The following is a 22,821-nucleotide window of genomic DNA, read 5'->3' on the forward strand; positions in this document are numbered from 1 at the left end:
TTTCGTTTTTCGACCTTTTACAGTTTCAGAATGTTCAAAATATATAAAACTCTTCGATCGGTGAATATACTTATTTATTCATTAAAACATTTAAATTGTACCCATTAAGTTCTAATAAACCAGCATCTTTACAAAGTTGATACATTTGTTGTAAATGTTCAGGATTTTCAACAGCATGATCATTTTTTATTAATTCTGTTTTTAAAGAAGATCCAACTATATCTTTGTATCCAATTAATTTGGTCCCAATTTCCAAAGTGTTAACCCATATTGTGTTTTTTAGATGTAGATTTACCTGCACATTCAATTTTATGTCATTCTAAATTTTCGAAAATTCTAAGATATGCAAAAAAATAATTTACCGTTCCTATCACATAAGACCTTCCATCGACATTATCTTTGAACCATTGAAATACAGTATCGATAGCACATCTATTCCAAACGTATTCATCGTCATGCGGAGCTATATCGGTAAGAAATACATCCACTACTTGTGCTGGATATTTTATCAATTCTTCTGGCATATGTAACAATCTATATATCTGTTGCGAACAAAAAATACAGTGTACTATATGTTTCTTTTTTAATTATCTTACTGTACGTTATACTTCACCGTACATTCACTTTCTTCAAAATCACCCCATTATCAATACATCTAACATCTGCGTATTTTGGTTTATCCATTTCGTCTTCTTCATCAATGTGTAAAATTTGTACTCTTTTATAGCAGTCTACTGGTTCTTCCAGACCACATATACATCCTACATATATTGATTCGCAATTTCTTCTACGAATAAAAATAAAAACGAAATATGTTGCAGCGGTTTCAGCAAATAATGCTAAAATTCACATAATTTTTGTTAATCGTCAAAGAAATATGTTGATGCATTAACCTGTTGTCGACAGATGAATAAAATTCTTGAATTTTTATAATAATTTCCATGTATTGTACATTTGAAAGTTCTATTTCTTCCGACGTATCAAATTTAATATACGATATAATCCTAGCAGAAATTTGAGTAACATTGTGTATGCTGATTATTCTAAATTTTACTTTGTCCTTCCTAATGTAAAATAACAAAATGTTTAAAGAAAATCGTTTTGTGAAATCGAAGACTTTACGTCGCAGCTTACATTCGAATATCTATAATCGGTGCATCCAATTCTGAAATTATCTTGTGTCTTAATGTACAAGAATGATTTTTGTAACAAAATCCCCATAACTTTATGTTGTTACACAAAGGATAGTTATCTTTTTTTTTCTCTAAAGCTGTTCTTATATGCTAAAAAATATTAGAAGTATTTATTAAACATATAAATGATTAACTCTTTTACTACTTTTTATATGTACCTCAATGTTCTCTGATAAACTTTGCGGAATTACAACGTTTATGCGTTGCATTATTTCTATTATACTTAAAAACTGTATATCATTATTTTCGTCTACCAAAATAGTTACTTTGCATGTGGATTTTTCCTTAAAAAAATTTAATCAAACAATCGTATTCATAAATATAATTTTATACTTTCTATTGTAAAGTAACATACTTCTTGCAAGTTGTCGAAGAGCGTTGAAAACCGAAAGTTAAATTGAGTTTTAAACCGTAGAGAAATGGAATAATGTATTAACCAAGTAGCATTTGTAATATCTAGATCTGACAAAACTTCGTCTGTACATATTAAAACTGGATAAGAATCGCTTACACAAGCATCCCAACATTGTTTAATACCTATATTGAAACATGCAGTTCTAATTAAAATATTCTAATAATATAATGAAAATTCATATTTTCGCACCTTGCAAGTGAATGAGATTCATATCTTCATGAGCTAAAAGTATATCTTTAATACTTTGTTTTAAAAACTTATGCACCTTTTCAGCCTCAGCACTATTTGTGCAAATTATTACAGTTCTCAGTTTAGAAAATTCGTTGCTTAGTAAATCTGTAAAATATATCTTTTTATTATTTTAATAAACAGAATGACTCGAAACTTTAAAAAGTATAAGTTTACCTAAAAGCTTTCTATCTTTAGTCTTTGAATTTACTATGTACATCTTTGGGTACACAGATTTAAAAATTGTAGCTTCTATAAAAGATGCTATACACATGTATGGACAGTCCATTAAAACAGCTGCCATTTTTTTAAGCTGTGGTGTCCAATGTTTTGCAGTTATTATGATTTGTAATGTTCCATTTGTATTTCTTAATTCTCTGTTATGAATAATTTTATGCTTCTTAAATAGTTTGCTTATCTAACAGAAAATCAATTTAATATTTTTTATGAACGAATATTTATACTCCTTTTAGAAGATAAAACGAACTTACAGAGTCAAAATATTTATCCAAAATAACGTCACCATCATCTAAAATTAAATATTGGAGACTTTCGAATTTCAATAATTTTCTGTTCTGGTCTATAAAACCAGTTAAAAATCTTGGTGTAGATATTAAAATCTGACATCCGTTAAACATTTCAGCCTGAAAAATTGTTACTTTGATTTACTTTTATACGCTCATTCTGGAACTACTGCTTCAAAAGTTTACCTACCACTAAAGATCTTTCTGATTTACCATTAATAGCAGCAACAGATTCAATAGTCTTGTACCTTTGTAAAAATTCCGTGAACAAGGAATGAACTTCTAACACTTTGGACGATGATGAACACAGTATCAATGCAACTGGATTCACACCTCGGGGAAGCTATTTCAAATTATTTGTTAAAGGAGAACATAATTATAATATTACACATTAATTAATATGGATAAGTTACTTTAGATATGACATTACATCTAATTTCGAAGCCAAAAGTCCACAAATAGCAAATGTATATCCAAGAGTTTTACCAGACTGTGCTGCTCCAATTGCTATTACATCTAAACCACTTTTTATTGCTGGTAAAATATATGATTGAAGTTTTTTTGGACTAAATGACTTTATTAATGATTTCCAAGCCTTGAAAATTTAATATACATTTAATTTTATGGAATTTAGTATAATACTGTCATTTATTTATACCTTATGTATTTCAGCAGGAAACTTTAAGTCTGAAATTGTTTGCAAGCACTCAAATTTAATTTTCCCATAAATTAATACTTTTTCTTTACCCTTTCTTACTTTATCATATAATTGCTTTCTCCCTTTGAACTTGTTCATTCTTTTTATAAAACTGTTAGAAAGTGAAAAATGTTAATAAATCACACAACTATAATTACTCTTATTTGTCAACAAACCTTTCCTTTTGTGCATTAGTTTCTTCACTTTTCTTGTACTCTTTTGAAATATTATAAAGTATTATTTCATCGTTGATTATATCATTTTCCAGTTTCTCACATTTTACCAAATTTTGTAAAAATTTCATCATACCTAAATATTAAATAAATATCACAGAAATATTATAGAACTTTTAATACATTGATTAAGCATTTATGAAATAAAAGAAAGTATGAAAAAATCACCTTCTCGTAAATAAATGGCAGTATTATTAAGAACTAAAGCCTCACTTAAACTTATTATAATACCTCCAATATTAAGGTAAAATTCACCATATTGTTTACCTCGCTCATCAGATGCTAAATGATCAAAATAAATTGTGCTAGATGCTACCATTAAATCTTTTATATATTGAATTGCTAATGCATTCCATTCCTCTGAAACCCTTTAAATATACAGAAAACCTTATTAATCTTAAGACATAAACAAAATAATACTGATTATACAGTTGTGATTAGACATACAAAAGTGAACTTTCTCCTTGTGCCGGTGAGTTATACTTTAAGGCAGCAGGTAAAATGTCATATAAACCAACAGTATAAGTTAAATACTCATCTAAAATTAAGTCAGTTGAAGACATACAAAAATCATTTCTCTGTAATTCAACTGCTATTCCATAATCTGGTAAAAATACATTATATATATTTTTCATATCATCTAGAATACTGTTAATAATCCCTCTGCACAACCAAGCTGGAAGATCTAAATCTTTATCTAACTTATCATGTACTATAACCACCTACAAAAATGCAAAAAAGATATCAGGAAAGTTGTTCTATTCTTCTTAATTTTAGAAAACATAGTTAACTGAAAGTAACTATAATGTATAAATTGATACTGTCTTACATTTCCAATTTTTGGTTCTACACGTTCTACATCAATATTTAACATTCCTTTTTTCTCCAACAACATTAACTTTTTGTTAATTAAATTTAATTTTTTCTTGTAATCTTTTTGTTTTAAAATTCTTATGATGTATGGTGTCAAAATATTTGTTACTTTAATTGATATTGCTGTGGAAGGTAAAATATTACCTGCAAAAAGAGCATGAAAACATAAATCGATATTATAATTGAAAAAACTAAAACTAGAATAAATTCAGAACAAAATTTTAAAAAAAAGGGCTTGACCTTCATTATTAATCATTTCAGTTTTCATTTTAATTTTTCAATTGCTACGCAACCAGGTGCAGAATAGAAACGTAAATATTTAAGGTGCCTAAGCGCGGGTGTGGATGGTTTTTGAATGGGTAACGTCCATACAGAAATTTGAACGTCGTACAGCGCCCACTAGATTGTGTCGTATAACTAAACTTGAAAATACAAAATATCTGTAAATTTTATTGTAATTTATTGAATTCAGTGGCTCATGCTTAATTTTCGAAGCTCGAACACACATATCTTCCATCTTTTACGTTTAAAAAGTTACTTCACATATGATTGATCCGATTATAGTTTAATCTAACGAAGTAATAAATTTATATTTATAATAAAAGTAATCATAATTGTAAACGCAAGTATAAAACATAGTTTTGAAAGAAGTACTTAGGTACCTATAGTTTAGAAAAACTTTATATAGCTTGATATATTTGATAAATATATATTTGTAATTTATATTTAAATAATTGTATATTTATTTTATATATAAATAAATAAATATTTGGATGACGAAAAACTATATTTAACAATAATTCTAACAACAATTGCGCAAACAAGTGTTACAGAATTATAGAATACCCTCATAAAGACAAAATTTCGTGTTTTTTAAGAAACAATTTTTATGGAGATTTTCAAATGCGTCGATACTACAGATCCCGTAAGATATAAAGCTTCGTAGAACGAGTAATCTACCCTATTCTCGTTATACACATAAAAACAATAAACCGTGACTTGATAGTATCACTTACGCGAATGGTGAGGAACTTGATACGTTAAGACTAAAGTATTAAATAGAAAGAATATATTTTAGATGAAGTATTTAATTGTATCTTAAAATCGTACGTTTCCCTTTTAATTTCATAAAAGTAATAAGTTATCATAATTTTAATTATTTAATCATAGTCATACTAGTATATAACTGGTATTGTTTACATTTCGCATTTTTGAAATATTCGTTCGTTTATTTATTTAAAAATCTTGAACGTTATAAGTACATTTCTTAAATGCTGTTATTTTAATATATATAATTTGCGTTTTCGTTGTATACATTCGCAAAATGTACTTTTCGATAATTCAATAAACAAAAAGAATTTTATATTTTCAATATAATTAGATACATAGGAAAAACTATAATTTTTTATAATTTTATTTTTTCAGGATTATGTGACTGGTGAATATTATGTAATTTATGAAATAATACAGTGATATTATTGAAAAAAAGAACAGTTTGTATCTAAACAAATATTAAATATAATGTCTATGTTGAAATCAAAAGGATATCTTTTTCTGGCTTCTTCGCTGTGCGATGGTTTAGAGGATAATGATATAAAGTAAGTAATTGTTTTTTATTCTAAAATGTTTACTTTATCTATTAATTATTTAAATAATTGTATATTGCAAGTAAGTATCTTACATTATTAATGAAATATAATATCAAATTAGAATTAATAATATATTATATATGTAACATTATATATTGATTCAATGTTTTAATTGATTTATCATATAATAGGCAAGTAACAACTTTACTTTTAAATAAAGAAGCAAATCCTAATACATTAATTCCCACATACGGAGTAACACCATTTCACTTAGTAATAGGCAATGATTCAGAAGCATTTGCAGAGGAAGTAACTAAGTTGTTTTTACGCCATGGAGGAAATCCAAATGTTAAGTAAGTAATTCCATTACTGATTACTGATAGGATTATACGTAAGGTTGTCATTAAAAAATTTGAACGGAGACACATCATGGGTTTCTTATATTACTTCTTTTTTCTTTGGTATTTAGTTTTGGTTTAACCAGCGCACAATTGAATACTCTTCTTTTTATTTCTTATTAAAAAACCTGTTAAAACTTATGCATCAACCCAACACATTAATACATTATATATGGAAATAAAATAGGCAATTATTTCACTTTAAAGATCTGTGGATGGATTGACTCCAGTTCACGTGGCAGCAGCTTGGGGCAGAATTACAGTACTGGAGTTACTCCTGGCAAATGGTGGAGATGCTCTTTGTTTGGATTATGAAGGACGTAGTCCATTTCATTATGCATTTGATGGGAAATATTATGGAGCAATAGCGGTGCTTAGCAAATACTGCGAAAATGTTACAAAAGAAGAAAAACCGATTAAATATAAAATAACTTTTGGTAAAAATGGATACGCTTATATGTATAGTATCTTAGGTGCTTTATTTATATTTTTGTTTTTTGCAGATAAACTTGTTGTTAACGATGGAGATACCATAGCAGAATATGTTGCGTTATTAGATACTCATATCATCAATCAAGATATATTAAATGTAAAAGAATGTCAGACAAATGAAGAAAACAGACTTTCCAATAACAGGGACAAGTATTTTTATTTTAGTGACAACAGTTTAAATGACAACGATGAGTATGATATTAATGCCGCAGAACTCCGACTTCGTGAAGAAATGGACAGAGAGAAATGTTTACTTAATCAAATAATTAATCAACTTTCCAGCTCTTTAAATTCTAACTCTAAAGAGACAGATATTAACAGCGAATATAAACAAGTTAAAGACAGTCGGTGCGATTCAAGTCCATTGTCCGTATTAAATACAGATGATAGTTCAATTTATGATGTAAAAGATAAATTTTCATTGAAAACTAGAACAAAAAAGCGGTCTGTTACTCCGAGATATAAACGCAGGATTTTTGGACGAAACAGTAATACTAAAATTCCATTAATACCATTGCACGATCCAAGTGATTCTATTATAAGCAAATCACCAAATTTTTTAATGGGAAAAACAATTGAAAAAGATCAAAGATTCTCATCGCCTAAAGTATTAAGCAAAGAATCGAAATTTAAAACTTACACACCTTGTTTAACGAGAAATGGATCATTTCGATCAGACGAGTTTAATTTTGGAAAAGAAATGGCAAGATCCACTCCAAGAAGAAAACATTGTTATAGACAGTATTCATCGCACAGAAAATTGAAAAGGAATGAAGTATTAACGTCGTCAGAAAGCACAAGTCCTAGTTCGACAAACTCATTATCACCAGATGAACATCATTATCCCAAGTTATGTTATAGATTTAATAAAAATTTTTCTAAAAATCTGGCAGTAAAATTACATGAGAATAAGTATGACGATGATATGCCAGTGAGTCCAAATTTTAATGAGAAGAAAAATTGTATTGGAGAATATAATGTAATGAAAAATTTAGTAGACGAATGTAGTAGCAACCTGGAAAGTCTAAAAATGAAAGAAGCAAAAGACATGGAAAGAAAGAGAGAAAATTTAAATGTAGACAGTGGTTTACAAGAAAAGTACTTAGAAGACTTAAAAGCCAATGACACTTTAAATACTTTTAAAGAGAATTATAATATATTTTTATCAAGGTAATTGCAATTATTTTTTAATACCGTATTTATTTAGCTTCGAAATCTATTTTGAAATTAATATGATTAAAATTAAGTAAAGCAAGAACTTATTTAAGCATTAATAGGGTAATTATTTTCAGTTTTCAATCACAGTCTTATGTTAGCATACAAGAAGAATATAAATATGAAAGTTTAGAAGAAAATCTCGCCTTTGTGGAACGTAGAATTTACACTCTACCCCCTTGGTAAGATATTAAAATAATAATAATCATAAAATTGTCTCAGTATCACATCGAAAGTGCTTATCATTTTGATAATACAGATGTAATGATTAAATTATCACAGGATTAATATGGATTTCTTATGACAATAATTATCATTAACTTTATTCTTTTACAGCAAATCTGAAGAAGATTTTTCCACGTCTGATAAATTATGTAAGATTCAATAGATCTATTTATTCTTAATATATACATTGATGAAAAAGTCGAAAAATATAGAGATGTGTTACATAAAGGTCAAAATTAGCAGATTCATAATAGGTACTTCTTGGACAGCCTATATCTGTAAATTAGTTCTTTGTTACCTTATGCTACGTTACCCATTCTGTTTGAAGCTGAAATTTATTTTTGTTTACTATCTTACTATATTTGTGACTGTACTATGTCGTTACTGTTGGACCATTTTTAAGTTCTCAGCTGAAAGGAATCATTTTCGAAAATAGACTTTCAGTTCTGAACTTGAATAATACCGATAAAGGCGTCGTGACGAGGACAGTGCATTACAATTTCGAAAGTCAGGAATACAAATATTAGAATAATGAGATTCTGGATATATTACAAATAACATTACATTTCTCTGTAGTTCTGTATGAGTACAGAAATCATATATGGCGATTTATATTTTTAAAACTGCTCCTGTTTTGTGCAAGCGTATTGCAAGTAAATATGTCACGTTATTTTCACCTGGAATTTCTGGTAATCCTATTCAATGACCAGGCTACAAAGAATACCATATGGTATTGTTGTCTATACTTAAATTCAAAATTATTAAGCGTATTAAAACTGGCGCGTTAAAACGTAATGAATCCAAAACATACTAACAACATACTTCCAATTGAATTTTATTATCAAAATGTTTACCGTATTAATAAAATAGTAAAATTTAAAAACTTTATATGGCATAATTAAGAATTTGATTCTACGTTGCTTTTGTTAGAATAAATTAGCGATTTTTTATTTATAAATATTTTCACTCTTATTTCATCAGTATACATGTATCTACTGTATACTGCTCTATATTCGTCGACTGTTTCTAATTTTTATATATTTGCAAGTTTATAGTTATATAATATTTTACCAATATTTTCAGGGCCCAATTCATTCAATTTATCAACAGATATATGTATAACAAATGAAGAGTTAAGAAGAAAATTAATTAAACTAGGTGACAATCCAGGACCAGTAACTAATACAACAAGACAAGTATATTTAAAGCGATTTATCACTTTACAAAAGAGAACGCAACTAATAAAACCAGACAACAGATTTATTTCTTTTAAGACTTATATTAACACAAATGACTATAACCATGAAGTGAAATCTTCTTTAGCATATGGAGACTGGGTAAATCAATTAGGAAGATATAAAATTATTGAAAAAACTGTTTTCAAAGAATTTTCTGATGTGGATCCTTCTAGAAAATGGAGAGACGGAATAAACAAAACTAGTTTCAATTATTTACTCTTAGATCCCCGTATAACAAAAGATTTACCCTTTCATGCAGAAAGTATGACAAAGTCTACAATTTGGACTACATTTTTATCTGCTATATTTTATGTAGGTAAAGGTACACGTAATAGACCACATTCCCATCTAAACGATGCTTTAAAAATGTGGACTTCTTCTCAAAAATACTGCGAAAATGAAAAAGTTCAACGAATTATGAATATTTGGAATGAAGGATGTGGAATTATTTGTCTGCAAGTTTTTCAAAATGTCATTCCTGTAGAAGCTTACACTCGTGAAGCTGCTATGATCGATGCTTTGGGACTGAAGAAATTGAAGAATCTTAAAAGCGGAGACTATTACGGAATAGCAGCAACGTGGAATATAAAAGAAAAATGTAATTTTGGAAGATATCTACTGTACCAAGCAATGCAAATATTTTTACTTGAAGGAGAGAGACATATATATCCCCAAAATTTGTAAAATACGTATACCTACACTTTAAAAAAGAGATCAGAATTTATCTGTATATTAAAAAATGACCAATATATGTATACATCTATGTGCATATGAAATTTTAGCGGTGCTAATACAATATTTAAATTCGTGCAATATTATAAAATGAAATAAATACAGTATAATAAGTCATTTGGGAAATATTATTTATTTAATGATTCTATAATTTTATAAGTATTTTAGCATAATACGCTATTTAGATACTTCTATAAATACGGTCTTTCGGGTTCTGTGAATCTCCTTTTCCTGTATTTACTACTTCTGGGATACCATCTATGTTTTGTGGTATATGTCATTTTAGAGAGTTCTTCAATGATGACTTCTCTTCGTTTGTGGTAAAAGGTATCTGCTATCTCTTTTTCACCAATGCGTAATACAGAATTTGAAAGTTTCTTTTCTTCTGGCAATGGTAATGAATATTCATATGGAAATTCTTGCTCTGGATGCCAACAAACGATTAGTTCTTTATTTAGTGGCACAACAAGTTCAGGAGGTAATTTAACTGAACTCATGTATCGTTTACAAGTAACATTCATTGTACGTACAATATACAATAACCTATTCATCTGTTTTAAAATAAAAATAATTAGTCAATATAATTTGGTATTACAAACTCATTTGTAAATAAGTACATTTAAAGAATTAGTTCGTAACTTTTATTTTCAAGATATAATACTAAAAATCTTATGAAGTTTCTTTAATCATTAATAAATATGTTCATACTTTGTTTTCGATTGTTGTACATTAATGTGGAATGAATATTGGTAACAAATTCCACAAGAAAACTTTCTGATAGTTATTTTGTTTAGGATAAGACACTTAGTAAAACTTTTATCGGTCAAGTTAAGATGATGTAAACAAAATCACATGATCCATCGACCCAATGTATTCCAAAAATCACTTAATACGCATGCGTAAAAAACATGAATACTAAATTTTGCGTCATTTATAACGAAAAATTAGGAACGAAATTTAAATACAAAGTGAGATATTTCATTTAAAATTATTTAATGTCTTATCAGTTAAATCAGATTATTGAATGCAAATTATAAAATTGTAAATATATATCTGTATATTACTCTTGTAAACCCAAAAAATAAATAGCTATTTGCAAGAAGGAAGAGTTACTACAATTTATAACAGAATAAATGAGGAGCATGAAATTGCATTCAAACTATTTTCTCGCAATGATGGATCATGATAATAAATTATCAAAATGTATAAAACACATGGGCACAGTGGAGGGGATTCTCAAAAGACTGTTTCCATTTCTAACTTAATGTTGTTGTGACAACCAACACCATACTTACAATTATACCTGTGATGCAAAGTCGTGAAACATTAAAATAATTTTATAAAGTTGAAACTACAAATTTTATAATAAAATGGATTCGTCTGAAACATCTACATTAAATGTACTAAATCCAGATGATAAATTAATGGAAAAGTTTCAAAAAACACTCCATACACATTTATCAAATATCAATAACAAACTTTCAGAAGAAATACTTGAATTTGTAAGTAAAAAGTTTATTGCCTCAAATTTATGGAATAATACATTTATATGTTTATATTGCGTTTATGTGCTTATACGCTTAATATGGAATGCAATATAACATGCTGTAAAACATTAAATATCTTACGTACTTCATATTTATTATAGCCTTGTCACAATCTTTAATATGAAATTATTGTAATATTCCTTATCTAACTTGTGCATTTCTAGGAATCGCTAATAAAGCATGTTGAAAAAAACTTGGAATCAGAAGGAGTTAATCTTTATCAAATGCAACAGCAAATTGAACATCAACATACTACTATAAGTCACTACTTTGATGCATTGTCAAAAATTGCATTTTTAAGAGAAAAGAAAAATCAGAATATAGAAAACGCTAAACAGGTTTTAAAAACAAATCGTTGTAAATTAGAAGATGAAAGAAATAAAAGAGAGAAATTATCTCAGGACTTGAAAAATTTATTAAGTTTTCATAACTATTTATCTAAGTGGGAAAATGATTTGAACGATTATTTAAGAATATCTAAACAGATCTCATCGCAAGATGCAAATAGACGAAAGGCATTAATCAATAAAAAACAACAACGAGATTTTATTTTGTATAGATTAAAGGAGGAAATCTGGAAAATTGAAACAGAAATATCATATTTGGATGAGCAACTACAAATTAAAAACAAAGAAAAAGAAAATGTTAATAAAATGATAATAGATGTAAATACAGATTTAGAGACCTTGCATACAGAACGTAAAGATTTATATGATATATGGAAGTCTGTTGTAGCTAACATTTCTAAAAGAAATAATATTCACGATCAGTTACATTCTCAACAAGAGTAAGTATCACAATCTGTAAAATCAATATTTCTCAGTGGTCCTGAAATATAAAAATTTAGTTTTTCAGTGTAAATACAAATGAATCGTACAACTTTTTATAAATTTATATTTCAATAGAATTACTTTGTATTTGGTAATTTAAACTGAAAAGAATTAAATGAAATTTATAATTGTTAAGTTCTGTTTGAAATCTGTGCCACAGGTGTAACACAATGTTATAAGGCGAATTGTTGGTGACTGTTGCAAGATATTTTAGTTTATTATTTGTTATAAAACGTTTTCATAAATAATAAAGTCATTCTAATTTAAATTTCGTTACATTCTTTCTTTTTTATATTTAATATAATGTTTATTTCTTAGAGAAAGTCATAAGTTATACAATACTCTCTTACTGGAAATACAAAAAGTTAAAAAAGAATCGGAAAAGGAGATGGAGATCAATGAACATTTGACATCTTTGTCATTCCGTGTAGAAAATAATATTAGAATTACGTCCAAAACAGTAACATCGCATAATGAAAAAATTGCAGATATTGAATGCCAATTGCAAAACTTAACAAAAATTAATGAACGCATACAAAGTAGTTATGAAAATGCTTTCACTGTACGTAACATCTTTCAGTGTCGAAAAAATAGTCTTTATCTATAATCATAATAAATGGTATATTTTCAGAAATATCAAAGCACTTTATACGAAGAAGAACAAGTAAATAAAAAACTAGAATTCACTTTTGGAAAAAAGACTAATTTAGAAAACATGATATTTAAAAAATTAGAAGAGAAAATTATATGCGACAAAACAGCACAACATGTGAATGAACTATTATTAAATACAAAAAATGCTGTATTAGAGTATGAGGTTACAGTTGCACGTACAGAAAATTCATATGGAAATAGTCTTCTGGAATTAGAAAAGTTGTTAAATTTTCTTGAAAATCAAAAAACAGAATTGCAAGAGATTTCTCAGAAAAATGTGGAGAAAGAAAAACAAATAGATGAATTGCAAAAAGAGATGAGAAAATATGAAATTGTAATTGAAAGGAGGCAGCGTAAACTTCTTGAAACAAATAAACTTATTGAACAGGTTACATATCTTTATATTTTATATTTTATATTTTATATTTTATATTTTATTTTGCATTTTTAATTTCAGATAATATGGTTTACGAATAAACTGTTTCAGGTAGTACCAAATATTGGTGAAAATTTGAGTCCACAAGATTTAAAAATCATTAGTTTAGAAAAAAATATTCAAGAACTTGTACAAAGTATCCAAAAAGCACAACAATTTTGGATACGACAACAAGGTTTCATGGTTTCATTAAGTCAACAACGAGAATCACAATTACGAGAATTAAATCTTCTTGACAAAGAAATTATGATAACGGGACAAAAAAATTTTAAATTGGAGTATACATTGGACATGATTATGAAAGATGAAGCATGTATAAATAAAATTATACTTTCTCTTCAGCAAAAACTATTACGCATGAATGCAGGTTTAGTAATACAAAAAGATTTGAAGGATGAATTAGAAGACAAAAATTGCATAAAAAAGAATGAATATATTCTTTCTTTTCAAGAATTGGAATTAGAGCTCATAAAATTACATAGCAATTTAAAAAGTTTATGTACTGAAAAGGCAATGCTAAAGGAAGAATTAAAATTTACACAAGAAGAAAGTTTATCTTGGAAAAAACAGGTAATTGTTATTATAATTATATACTTTCGCAATTCTCATTTACATGTAGTACAATGATGTTAACATTCAAGTTACAACTCATACAAGAAACTGTAAAAAAAGTAAAAGAAGAACATACTGCTGGAGGTATAGCAATAATGAAGAGTGAAATACATAAAATGGAAACGAGACTTTCTTACCTAAAAAAAATTCAAGAAAAATTGATCCATGACATGGAACTCTGCGTAGCAAGAAGAGATGTTATATTTAATAAAGCAATTAATAAATTTAAAAAGAATCCAAAAGAGCATCATAATGAGAAAGTAATAATGCACAAACGTCTGTCTGATCAACGGATAAAAATTAAACAATCAATGAATGTACGTATCATTTTTATCTTACTAATTAATTGAAAACTGCTACAATTATATTTTTCTTTGAAATTAACAGGTAGTGAAACGAACTAGCGATACAATAGAACAAATAAAAAATCAAATAAAAAGTGCAGAGAGTCAGCTGGTCAATTGTAAACAAAATTTACAAAATATAAAGGGGCACCTTCCAAATATAGAAAATGAAATTGAGCAGCTAGAAATGTTGAAATATCATGTATGAATTGAACTGTATCTTATTTTTTATAAGAGTTCTGAATTATTTAATTATTTAAATGATTTTTTCAGAATCTTCATATTCTAGTTCTTAAGCAAAGGAAAGCAAAACAGTTGCATGATGTAAAAAGTGGTACTTATAAAATGACGTATAAAAATGAAGATACGATTGAAGAAAATTTGAAAATGGAACACAGTTATCGTCAATATTTGAAATATGTGTTAGAAAAAACTAATCATGATTTTCCAATGTTGAAAACTAATTTACGGAAAATACTATTTACTTTGTAAATTCTTTAAAAAATTGTACAGTAAGTAGTAATTATTTTACCCCTAGAAATCAATCTTTTCTGGGTAAAAATAATAAGTAATTGCATATTCAATCAATGACCTTTATACATACTTGACACATTAAATATTTCTTCCTTATCATACACTTAAATTGATTACACTACAACTCTAAGATGTCCATGATATTTCTAAGCCATATTTAACTTGATAAATGTACTTTTTAGATAAAAGTGATAAATAAATTACAAAATTATCAGATAGATAAGATAGTTTTTTTTTTGTACATGGAATTTTCGTTTATTTTGTTTAATATGTATATGTGTATCTTTTAGATATGTATATGAATACATTATCTTATACGTGAATAAACGTACATTATTATTTTTACATAAATGTAATGTCTGAAACAAATTATTCGGATTCGCTAAGTTCGCTTAAGTGGAGGCAATTTGTGTGGTCACTAATTTATGACAAGGATTAAAAGCCGGGCAATAAACAGTTACGTCGATTAAATCAAGATTAATCTGTATCCAGCCATATCGTTGATAAGAAACGAATATTTGTCAAGATAGTGACTACATTTCGTGCTTTAAGTTTTGTATTTCTTAAAGCATAACCGGACCAAGACACGGATATTCTCTGGGATATAACGGGATACATTTACATCACCTTATCATAATAAAGTGACATAACACGGTACGTAATAACAACAATAAAATGAAATCCAAATATTAAATCATTCATCAAAACTAACAAACGTTTATGTATTGTACAAAACGAGTTAAAAGAATATTCGTAAAGCATAGTATTTGTTGTCAGATGCGATATATGTAGGAATTTAGTTTATAAAGTTTCAATATTAAAAGCAATTTAAATTCAAACAAAGAAAAACAGATTATTTTTATTATTTCTTTTACAATTACTATTCTTTGAAGCCATATTATTGGCTTGAAATAAGATTTGTTTTCCAAGGGAAGTCATGGTTTCAACTAAATTGAATGTAACTACTTTCAGGTTCTACAGCGAAATAATTTCAACAACATGAAGAACGGAAACCTCGGAATTTCGCAGCATGTTTTGGTTGAAAACCAATTTGAGCCAGCGAAAAGATTACCTCAATATATTGCCTGTTTGTCTGCAACTTTGGGAGCCTTAGCAGCGGGAATGGTGTTAGGGTGGACTTCTTCGGCTGGTACTAATGGACAGGATTTACAAGATCTATATGGCTTTAAAATTTCTGAAAATGACTTCTCATTGCTTAGCTCATTAGCCATGCTTGGTGCTGGAGCAATGTGTATACCTATTGGACTTCTTACCGATTTAATTGGAAGAAAGAATTCAATGTTGTTAATGGTGGTTCCCTTCACTGTAGGTTGGCTACTTATCATTTTATCCTATTCCGTAGCTATGTTTTGTGTTGGAAGATTTATTACTGGTGCAGCATCTGGTGCCTTTTGTGTAGCTGCACCAATGTACACAGCAGAAATATCTGAAAGTTCCATTCGTGGAAGTGTTGGAATATTCTTTCAACTGCTTCTTACAGTCGGCATTGCATTATCATATATATTTGGATACTTTGTAAACATGTTTATATTGTCCATTATATCTGCCATTACTCCATTAATCTTTTTTATAGTTTTTATATTCATGCCTGAATCACCGGTATATTATTTGCAAAAGAACAATGAGGATGGTGCCAGGAAAAGTTTCATTAAATTATATGGTGCTCAATACGATATTGAGAGTGAAATACGAGAAAAAAAGCATATCATAGAAGAAAAACGAAGAAACAAAATTTCCTTTATGACCATGATCGCATCTAAAGTAACTTTAAAAGGTTTCATAATTGCTTATGGTCTTATGATTTTTCAACAATTTAGTGGTGTGAACACTATTATATTTTATGCTACTACCATCTTTAAAGAAGCTGGCAGTAAAATTGAACCTAGTATCTGTACTATTATTATTGGTATAATTCAAGTAATAAGTGTTTTTGTAAGCAGTTTAGTTGTAGATCGCGTAGGTAGAAGAATATTACTATTAATATCAATAATATTTTTGTTTTTAACAACTTTTATTCTTGGAGTTTACTATTATCTTTTCAATGATATTAAGGTAAACGTTGAATCAATTACCTGGTTACCTCTACTATCTGTATGCATATTTATTATTATGTTTTCTCTCGGTTTCGGTCCGCTTCCTTGGATGATGTTAGGTGAAATTTTTGCACCTGAAGTGAAAGGTGTAGCTGCGAGCAGTGCTGGTCTTTTAAATTGGCTATTGGCTTTCATTGTAACTAAATTTTATAACGTAGTATCTATGGCTGCTATATTTTGGATATTTTCTGGAATATCTGCAATTGCAATTTTCTTTGTATACATTTTAGTTCCTGAAACAAAAGGTAAATCTTTGGAAGATATTTTGAAAGATTTATAATTGATGAGTATTGAGATTTATCTTTTAAAAATGTTTCCTTACAAGACTATTTATTCAAATTTATAACTGTTTTGTAATATGCATGGCTAAGTTGTATTTAATTGAACAGAAGATCTTTCACGCAAGAAATAATATATTGAAAATTATAATGAATACTGTATGTAAAAATTATAACAAATATATACGAAAGATAATTTGTGCATATAATTTTAATAAATGAACATTCGAATTTTTTTCATGCTTGTATAACACAGATTATATTAATGAACAGCAAATCTGCAATCTGCAATTAAAAATAGTTTTATTAAATACCTGCAAATTTTTAAAAAATAAAATTCGACAAATTATTACTTTGATTCATTTATATTTATTATTTATCTGCAAATTAAGAAATTTATGCGTAATATAATATAACATGAAGTATCGTTCCATAAACATTTTAAAATGATTTCTTTTGTTTTATAATCAAGAACTTCTTCCTTAATTCACGCCCTTTATTTCTTGGCTCGATAATTGTTCGACAATTGCGGTCATATATAATGCTTATTTATAAATGAGTGAACAAGTATGTCTATACGTGATTATTTAATGGAATAATTAATGATTCATATTTTGATTCTGGTTAGGACATAGTATTTGAATTTTGACGATCTCAAAAGGCGTGCCGATTGAGGAAACGAATCGCTCGGACCCTTTCGTTGTCAGCCCCGACAAATTTCGTAGGGTATGTACAAACCTACCTCTCCAGGCTCGACAACAACGTAATTTTTAGAGTTGGTAACGCTGTAGAAATTATCTTCCAAGCGCACAGTGTTTTCATACTGCAGTCTTACATAGTTCAGTAGTCGACCGTTCGATTCAGGTAGAGTCCGCTGTGCATCGGGCCATTTTTGACAGTGTCGATATTTCAGAACGGTAGACGGAAAAATACATTGTATGTACGTCTGTACATATCTGAAATCCGTGGTCTATCTTTAACATAAATAAACAGTAGATGTCGCTAAATTTGAACTTTGATGCTGTTTGATACCATTCTTTATTATTGAATAAGATCAGAAACGCGGGAAAGTGACTTGTGGATGCTTTTAAATACTACAGAAAGGTTGGAATTTTGAAAGAAATAATGTCTAGTCCTAGATCATCAGGGACAAATAATAGTCCAAGTAGAACTCCTAGAAGACAAGCTCAGGGTTCTAGATCTCCTTCTGTTTTTGGCACGCCGCGTAAGTATTTTACCTAAAGGTTATTGTCATAGTGATTCTATTGTACTTCCTTAATCGAAATTTTTGTGATGTGTACTTTGAATATTAGGTGCTGCAATTCGCAGTGGAGTCGAAAATAATGTGGAAACTCCTTTACGATGGGGTACCACTGGCACACAACGAAATGCAGATGCTGAAAATCGAACTGCTACAATTGTTGCTTCCTCGGAACATGATAGTGCTGCTGGTTCTGGTGATCGTCTGACAGATCACTCAGGACAAATTATTGGATCGGAAACTGGTTTGCAATTGTCATCACCAGTAAATTATGGTACTCCAAGTTCTTTAGGATCGATTCGTACACCAAGGAGTGGAATTCGAGGTACTCCGATTCGACATAGGCCTGATATTAATACAGATAAACGTTTACGTCAGTTTCCATTACAAGAACCTGTAAGTGAATAATTAAAAGTATATTTTCAATATTCAAACTCATAAATGTTATTATTGAATTATAGAGTAATGAATTTACAGAAAAATATTTCGCATGACACGAATAATTATTTATTGTAATAGATTCCGGAAGTTCCAAATGTCCCAGGAACATCAGAAAGTGATACAGCTGGGCCTCATTTGGTTGTATGGGGAACAAATGTAGTTATTAATCAATGCAAGGAGCAATTCAAATTGTTCTTTCAACAATTTATTGATCCAGATGCTGAAAATGATGAACTACCAGAAAACATGAATTTATCAGAACCATTATATCTTCAAAAGCTAGAAGAAATACATACCTTAGAAGAACCATATTTAAATGTTAACTGTGCTCATGTGAAGTCTTTTGATCGGCATATTTATCAACAATTAGTTTCTTATCCTCAAGAAGTAATACCAACTCTTGACATGGCTGCAAATGAATTATTCTTTGAAAAATTCCCAGCAGCAGTATTGGAGCATCAAATACAAGTGCGTCCTTTCAATGTAGCCAAGATTATAACCATGAGGGAATTGAATCCTACCGATGTTGATCAATTAATTACTATACCTGGAATGGTGATTAGAGTATCAAGACTAATTCCACAAATGCGTGAAGCTTATTTTAAGTGCAGTATTTGTGCGTTTACAACTCTTGTTGAAATTGAAAAAGGAAAAACAAAAGAGCCTACAGTATGTGCATCTTGTTCGCATAAGTATTCCTTCACTTTAGTACATAATTTAAGTCATTTTTCTGACAAACAAATGATAAAATTACAAGAAGCTCCAGATGAAATGCCACAAGGCCAGACCCCTCATACTATTATTTTATTTGCTCATAATAATTTAGTGGATGCTGTCATGCCTGGAGATAGAGTCTCTGTTACTGGAATTTATAGAGCAGCTACTCATAAGCCTAATTTTGAACATAATTTGCAAGCTATTTACAGAACATACGTTGATGTAGTTCACTTTAGAAAATATGACTCAAAACGGTAAGAAGAAAATAGCTAAATGTTTTCCAAAGTTTTTTTTATCCTTATTATTTATTTTATATAATTTAGACTACACGATCAAGAAGATGGCAAGGAACATAATTTCACACCTCAAAGAGTGGAACTTTTGAAAATGTTATCGCAAAAGAAAGATGTGTATGAACAATTAGCAGGACATATTGCTCCTAGTATATATGCAAATACCGATGTGAAAAAAGGTATTGTATTGCAATTGTTTGGTGGAACTAGAAAATCTTCAACAATACATGGAAAACATTTTCGACCTGATATAAACATATTACTCTGTGGTGATCCTGGCACAAGCAAGTCACAATTATTACAATATGTTTATAATTTAGTACCAAGGTCTCAATATACCAGTGGAAAAGGTAGAACAATATATACTATATGTGGCCTTAACATTTATATATAACATTAATTAAGGGGTGCAATAAATAAATATTACAGGTTCCAGTGCTGTTGGTTTAACAGCGTACGTTACAAAAGATCCAGAAACTGGACAATTAATATTGCAAACAGGAGCATTGGGATTGGCAGATAATGGAATATGTTGTATCGATGAATTTGACAAAATGAATGAAAGTGCTAGATCAGTATTGCACGAAGTAATGGAACAGCAGACTTTAAGCATAGCTAAAGCTGGTATTATTTGTCAATTAAATGCCAGGACCAGTATACTTGCTGCAGCTAATCCATGCGAATCTCAGTGGAATAAAAATAAAACTGTATTGTATCCAACAAAATAACTTCATTATAATATTTAATTAAATTGATTATAAATTACTTTTACATGTATATTTTCTTTTTCAGGTGGTCGAAAATGTGAAATTACCCCACACTTTACTTTCTCGATTTGATTTAATATTTTTAATGTTAGATCCTCAAAATGATGCGTATGACAATAAACTCGCAACTCATATGGTATCCTTATATTATAAAACATCAAAAGACAATGAAGATGAACAACTAAATAGGGGCATTGTTCGTGATTATATAGTCTTTGCAAAGGAACATGTGCAACCTGTTCTCAACGAAGAAAGTCAACAGAGGCTGATACAAGCTTATGTCGATATGAGAAGAGTTGGGAGAGGACGTGGACAAATAACAGCATACCCTAGACAATTAGAATCTCTGATAAGATTGGCTGAAGCACATGCCAAATTACGATTAAGTCCCATTGTAGAGTTACACGATGTGGAGGAAGCTTGGAGGTATATAATATAAATATACAGATATACAGTTATTAAAATTATATATTGCGATACTTATTTTTATGTGATAGGTTACACAGAGAAGCTCTGAAACAATCTGCTATTGACCCACTAAGTGGTAAAATAGATATTAGTATTCTAACTACTGGCATATCTTCGGTAGCCCGGAAAAAGAAGAAGGAATTATGCGATGCACTCCAAAAAATTATTGAAAACAAGGATAAAATTCACATACTTAATCAACAGAAACTTCTTGCAGAAATTAGACAATCTTCTGAATTGGTTAGTAAAGACTGTATATTCAATGTTATATTAACCATTTCTGTTCTGAAAGTACTTAAAAATACTACTATCATTACATTGATAATATATAATGACATTAATATTTTTTTATTAGATGATTACTAAAGACATGTTTGAAGATGCTTTACGGGAACTACAAGATAATGGACTAATAACAGTGATTGGAAGAAGCAGTATTCGCATATCATAATTATGAATATATTATACATTTTACTATTTTTGTAAAAGACCAGATGAACTATGCATTATAAAAGGTGTTGAAAACATTTTTTTAAATAAAGCATTTAAATTTTCATATACTTTCAAGTTGTAAATAATTCTTTTAATTTGCGAATTAACATTTTTTACTACATTTCTAACATAGTACATGTCCCTATTTTTTATTCATTTCGGATCAGATTTTTAATAGGTAAATGAGATACTCATTCAACATTTTATAGGTGAGAACCCAATAATTATAATGAAAAGTTACGTTGTAATCATGAAATTTCACTTATATAACATAACATTTTCCGAACAATCTGTAAAATAATATGGTTTCATGAATAGAATGTATGTTCAATTAAAAAACATATATTTAATCAATGGCCCTACAATTGATTTTTATCTATTATTTTTTAATATAGAAAAATATTTGAATTGATTAAATATTCGTATTTACTGTGTGTAATTCGTGCGAAAGTAAATAAATTCGAGTTTTATTAATGCGCATCCGCAAAAATTTTTTTCAATTGAATGCACCATTGCATTGGTTGTGTCTGATACGTGATTATACATTTTTTGCCCTCTCACTGAAAGAGTTATTTCGGAAAATTTCTTTTGGAATTAATATTTTTGCATGGTAATAAGGTCAAAGTATTAGATATGTAAGTTTCGCTGGAGTTTTTTGTGTTCATAAAAACACCATTTTCATTCTTTAAGGATAAATAAAGACCTATGATCATAATTGAGGCCACAAATCGAGGTCAGGAGTGCTGCATTCAAGCAGAGACCTCCTACTGCGCTTCCCACAACAAAATAAGGAAAAATTACAAGAAATATTTGTTAAGTCTCGGTTTTTACATTTTCACGTGGATAATTTCCTTCTCGTTATTTAGATTTCCTTCCTCTCGATCTTTCCCATCTATCCTTTCTTTCGTTCTATGATCTTCTTCTACCTTACGTTTGACACCATTTATCTATCTCTCTTGTACTCATTCTCTATGCGTTCTC

At 28.7% G+C, this 22,821-nt stretch overlaps 6 protein-coding genes and 1 long non-coding RNA gene across 21 annotated transcripts; 4 read left to right on the forward strand and 3 right to left on the reverse strand.

Annotated features, from left to right (window-relative positions):
- Nucleotides 1-56: 56 nt before the first annotated feature.
- LOC116429306 (putative ATP-dependent RNA helicase TDRD12) lies at nucleotides 57-8,855 on the reverse strand. 5 transcript variants are annotated; one of them, XM_031982090.2, is made up of 19 exons: nucleotides 8,179-8,855; nucleotides 4,404-4,580; nucleotides 4,120-4,307; nucleotides 3,738-4,012; nucleotides 3,459-3,658; nucleotides 3,234-3,366; nucleotides 3,019-3,169; nucleotides 2,791-2,955; nucleotides 2,574-2,703; nucleotides 2,328-2,365; nucleotides 2,014-2,254; nucleotides 1,798-1,944; nucleotides 1,549-1,730; nucleotides 1,352-1,477; nucleotides 1,135-1,283; nucleotides 894-1,064; nucleotides 619-787; nucleotides 363-542; nucleotides 57-295 (listed from the first exon to the last, which is right to left on the reverse strand). In XM_031982090.2, the coding sequence occupies exons 2-19, from the start codon at nucleotides 4,429-4,431 to the stop codon at nucleotides 71-73; spliced, it is 2,898 nt and encodes a 965-aa protein (XP_031837950.1). In that variant the 5' UTR covers nucleotides 4,432-4,580; nucleotides 8,179-8,855; the 3' UTR covers nucleotides 57-70. The 5 variants fall into 5 exon arrangements, with proteins under 5 accessions (XP_031837950.1, XP_076222302.1, XP_031837949.1 ...); XM_076366187.1 differs by having other exon boundaries at nucleotides 2,328-2,480; nucleotides 2,551-2,703; nucleotides 3,558-3,658; nucleotides 8,179-8,854; XM_031982089.2 differs by having other exon boundaries at nucleotides 2,328-2,480; nucleotides 2,551-2,703; nucleotides 8,179-8,853.
- On the forward strand, nucleotides 430-10,169 carry LOC116429309 (uncharacterized). Of its 5 annotated transcripts, none has more exons than XM_031982103.2 (8): nucleotides 430-471; nucleotides 5,589-5,761; nucleotides 5,944-6,105; nucleotides 6,358-6,587; nucleotides 6,654-7,812; nucleotides 7,935-8,039; nucleotides 8,194-8,231; nucleotides 9,166-10,169. In XM_031982103.2, the coding sequence occupies exons 2-8, from the start codon at nucleotides 5,685-5,687 to the stop codon at nucleotides 10,002-10,004; spliced, it is 2,610 nt and encodes an 869-aa protein (XP_031837963.1). In that variant the 5' UTR covers nucleotides 430-471; nucleotides 5,589-5,684; the 3' UTR covers nucleotides 10,005-10,169. The 5 variants fall into 5 exon arrangements, with proteins under 5 accessions (XP_031837963.1, XP_031837961.1, XP_031837960.1 ...); XM_031982101.2 differs by lacking the exon at nucleotides 430-471 and adding an exon at nucleotides 5,038-5,186; XM_031982100.2 differs by lacking the exon at nucleotides 430-471 and adding an exon at nucleotides 5,101-5,269.
- mRpL42 (mitochondrial ribosomal protein L42) lies at nucleotides 10,167-10,911 on the reverse strand. The gene is made up of 2 exons (XM_031982131.2): nucleotides 10,761-10,911; nucleotides 10,167-10,603 (listed from the first exon to the last, which is right to left on the reverse strand). Exon 2 carries the CDS (start codon nucleotides 10,601-10,603, stop codon nucleotides 10,244-10,246), a length of 360 nt encoding a protein of 119 aa, XP_031837991.1. The 5' UTR covers nucleotides 10,761-10,911; the 3' UTR covers nucleotides 10,167-10,243.
- Nucleotides 10,912-11,098: 187 nt separating this feature from the next.
- On the forward strand, nucleotides 11,099-15,442 carry l(2)41Ab (lethal (2) 41Ab). 2 transcript variants are annotated; one of them, XM_076366188.1, is made up of 9 exons: nucleotides 11,099-11,554; nucleotides 11,764-12,386; nucleotides 12,748-12,991; nucleotides 13,061-13,471; nucleotides 13,541-14,089; nucleotides 14,161-14,448; nucleotides 14,519-14,677; nucleotides 14,749-14,987; nucleotides 15,300-15,442. In XM_076366188.1, the coding sequence occupies exons 1-8, from the start codon at nucleotides 11,423-11,425 to the stop codon at nucleotides 14,965-14,967; spliced, it is 2,625 nt and encodes an 874-aa protein (XP_076222303.1). In that variant the 5' UTR covers nucleotides 11,099-11,422; the 3' UTR covers nucleotides 14,968-14,987; nucleotides 15,300-15,442. The 2 variants fall into 2 exon arrangements, with proteins under 2 accessions (XP_076222303.1, XP_076222304.1); XM_076366189.1 differs by having other exon boundaries at nucleotides 13,571-14,089.
- Nucleotides 15,443-15,513: 71 nt separating this feature from the next.
- On the forward strand, nucleotides 15,514-17,637 carry LOC116429335 (facilitated trehalose transporter Tret1). The gene is made up of 2 exons (XM_031982169.2): nucleotides 15,514-15,663; nucleotides 15,982-17,637. The coding sequence occupies exon 2, from the start codon at nucleotides 16,009-16,011 to the stop codon at nucleotides 17,401-17,403; it is 1,395 nt and encodes a 464-aa protein (XP_031838029.1). The 5' UTR covers nucleotides 15,514-15,663; nucleotides 15,982-16,008; the 3' UTR covers nucleotides 17,404-17,637.
- On the reverse strand, nucleotides 16,148-22,816 carry LOC116429338 (uncharacterized). Of its 6 annotated transcripts, none has more exons than XR_004235476.2 (8): nucleotides 22,672-22,816; nucleotides 19,400-19,650; nucleotides 19,138-19,337; nucleotides 18,144-19,056; nucleotides 17,446-17,686; nucleotides 17,103-17,356; nucleotides 16,284-16,456; nucleotides 16,148-16,204 (listed from the first exon to the last, which is right to left on the reverse strand). It is a non-coding gene; the product is annotated as an uncharacterized LOC116429338 (long non-coding RNA). The 6 variants fall into 6 exon arrangements; XR_004235475.2 differs by having other exon boundaries at nucleotides 17,755-19,056; XR_004235474.2 differs by lacking the exon at nucleotides 17,446-17,686 and having other exon boundaries at nucleotides 19,138-19,323.
- On the forward strand, nucleotides 18,483-21,902 carry dpa (disc proliferation abnormal). Its single transcript, XM_031982161.2, has 8 exons — nucleotides 18,483-18,626; nucleotides 18,715-19,058; nucleotides 19,182-20,074; nucleotides 20,144-20,463; nucleotides 20,543-20,820; nucleotides 20,906-21,306; nucleotides 21,378-21,588; nucleotides 21,704-21,902. Exons 1-8 carry the CDS (start codon nucleotides 18,527-18,529, stop codon nucleotides 21,797-21,799), a joined length of 2,643 nt encoding a protein of 880 aa, XP_031838021.1. The 5' UTR covers nucleotides 18,483-18,526; the 3' UTR covers nucleotides 21,800-21,902.
- Nucleotides 22,817-22,821: the final 5 nt, after the last annotated feature.

The sequence above is a fragment of the Nomia melanderi genome, chromosome 3 (genome assembly GCF_051020985.1).
Source record: "Nomia melanderi isolate GNS246 chromosome 3, iyNomMela1, whole genome shotgun sequence".
In the NCBI taxonomy this organism is placed as follows: Eukaryota; Metazoa; Arthropoda; class Insecta; order Hymenoptera; family Halictidae; genus Nomia; species Nomia melanderi.

Excerpts from the sequence above, each read along its gene's own strand:
- LOC116429306 (XM_031982089.2), bottom strand. The coding sequence starts at position 4,431 with ATGAAAACTGAAATGATTAATAATGAAG. Across the intron at positions 2,704-2,790 it reads TTTTGGCTTCGAAATTAGAT|CTTCCCCGAGGTGTGAATCC; the intron begins GTAATGTCATAT and ends AATTTGAAATAG. Across the intron at positions 1,731-1,797 it reads GAATCTCATTCACTTGCAAG|GTATTAAACAATGTTGGGAT; the intron begins GTGCGAAAATAT and ends GTTTCAATATAG.
- LOC116429309 (XM_031982103.2), top strand. The coding sequence starts at position 5,685 with ATGTCTATGTTGAAATCAAAAGGATATCTTTTTCTGGCTTCTTCGCTG. Across the intron at positions 6,106-6,357 it reads GGAGGAAATCCAAATGTTAA|ATCTGTGGATGGATTGACTC; the intron begins GTAAGTAATTCC and ends TTCACTTTAAAG. Across the intron at positions 8,232-9,165 it reads TTCCACGTCTGATAAATTAT|GGCCCAATTCATTCAATTTA; the intron begins GTAAGATTCAAT and ends CAATATTTTCAG.
- mRpL42 (XM_031982131.2), bottom strand. The coding sequence starts at position 10,603 with ATGAATAGGTTATTGTATATTGTACGTACAATGAATGTTACTTGTAAA.
- LOC116429335 (XM_031982169.2), top strand. The coding sequence starts at position 16,009 with ATGAAGAACGGAAACCTCGGAATTTCGCAGCATGTTTTGGTTGAAAAC.
- dpa (XM_031982161.2), top strand. The coding sequence starts at position 18,527 with ATGTCTAGTCCTAGATCATCAGGGACAAATAATAGTCCAAGTAGAACT. Across the intron at positions 20,075-20,143 it reads AGAAAATATGACTCAAAACG|ACTACACGATCAAGAAGATG; the intron begins GTAAGAAGAAAA and ends TATATAATTTAG. Across the intron at positions 21,307-21,377 it reads GATGTGGAGGAAGCTTGGAG|GTTACACAGAGAAGCTCTGA; the intron begins GTATATAATATA and ends TTTATGTGATAG.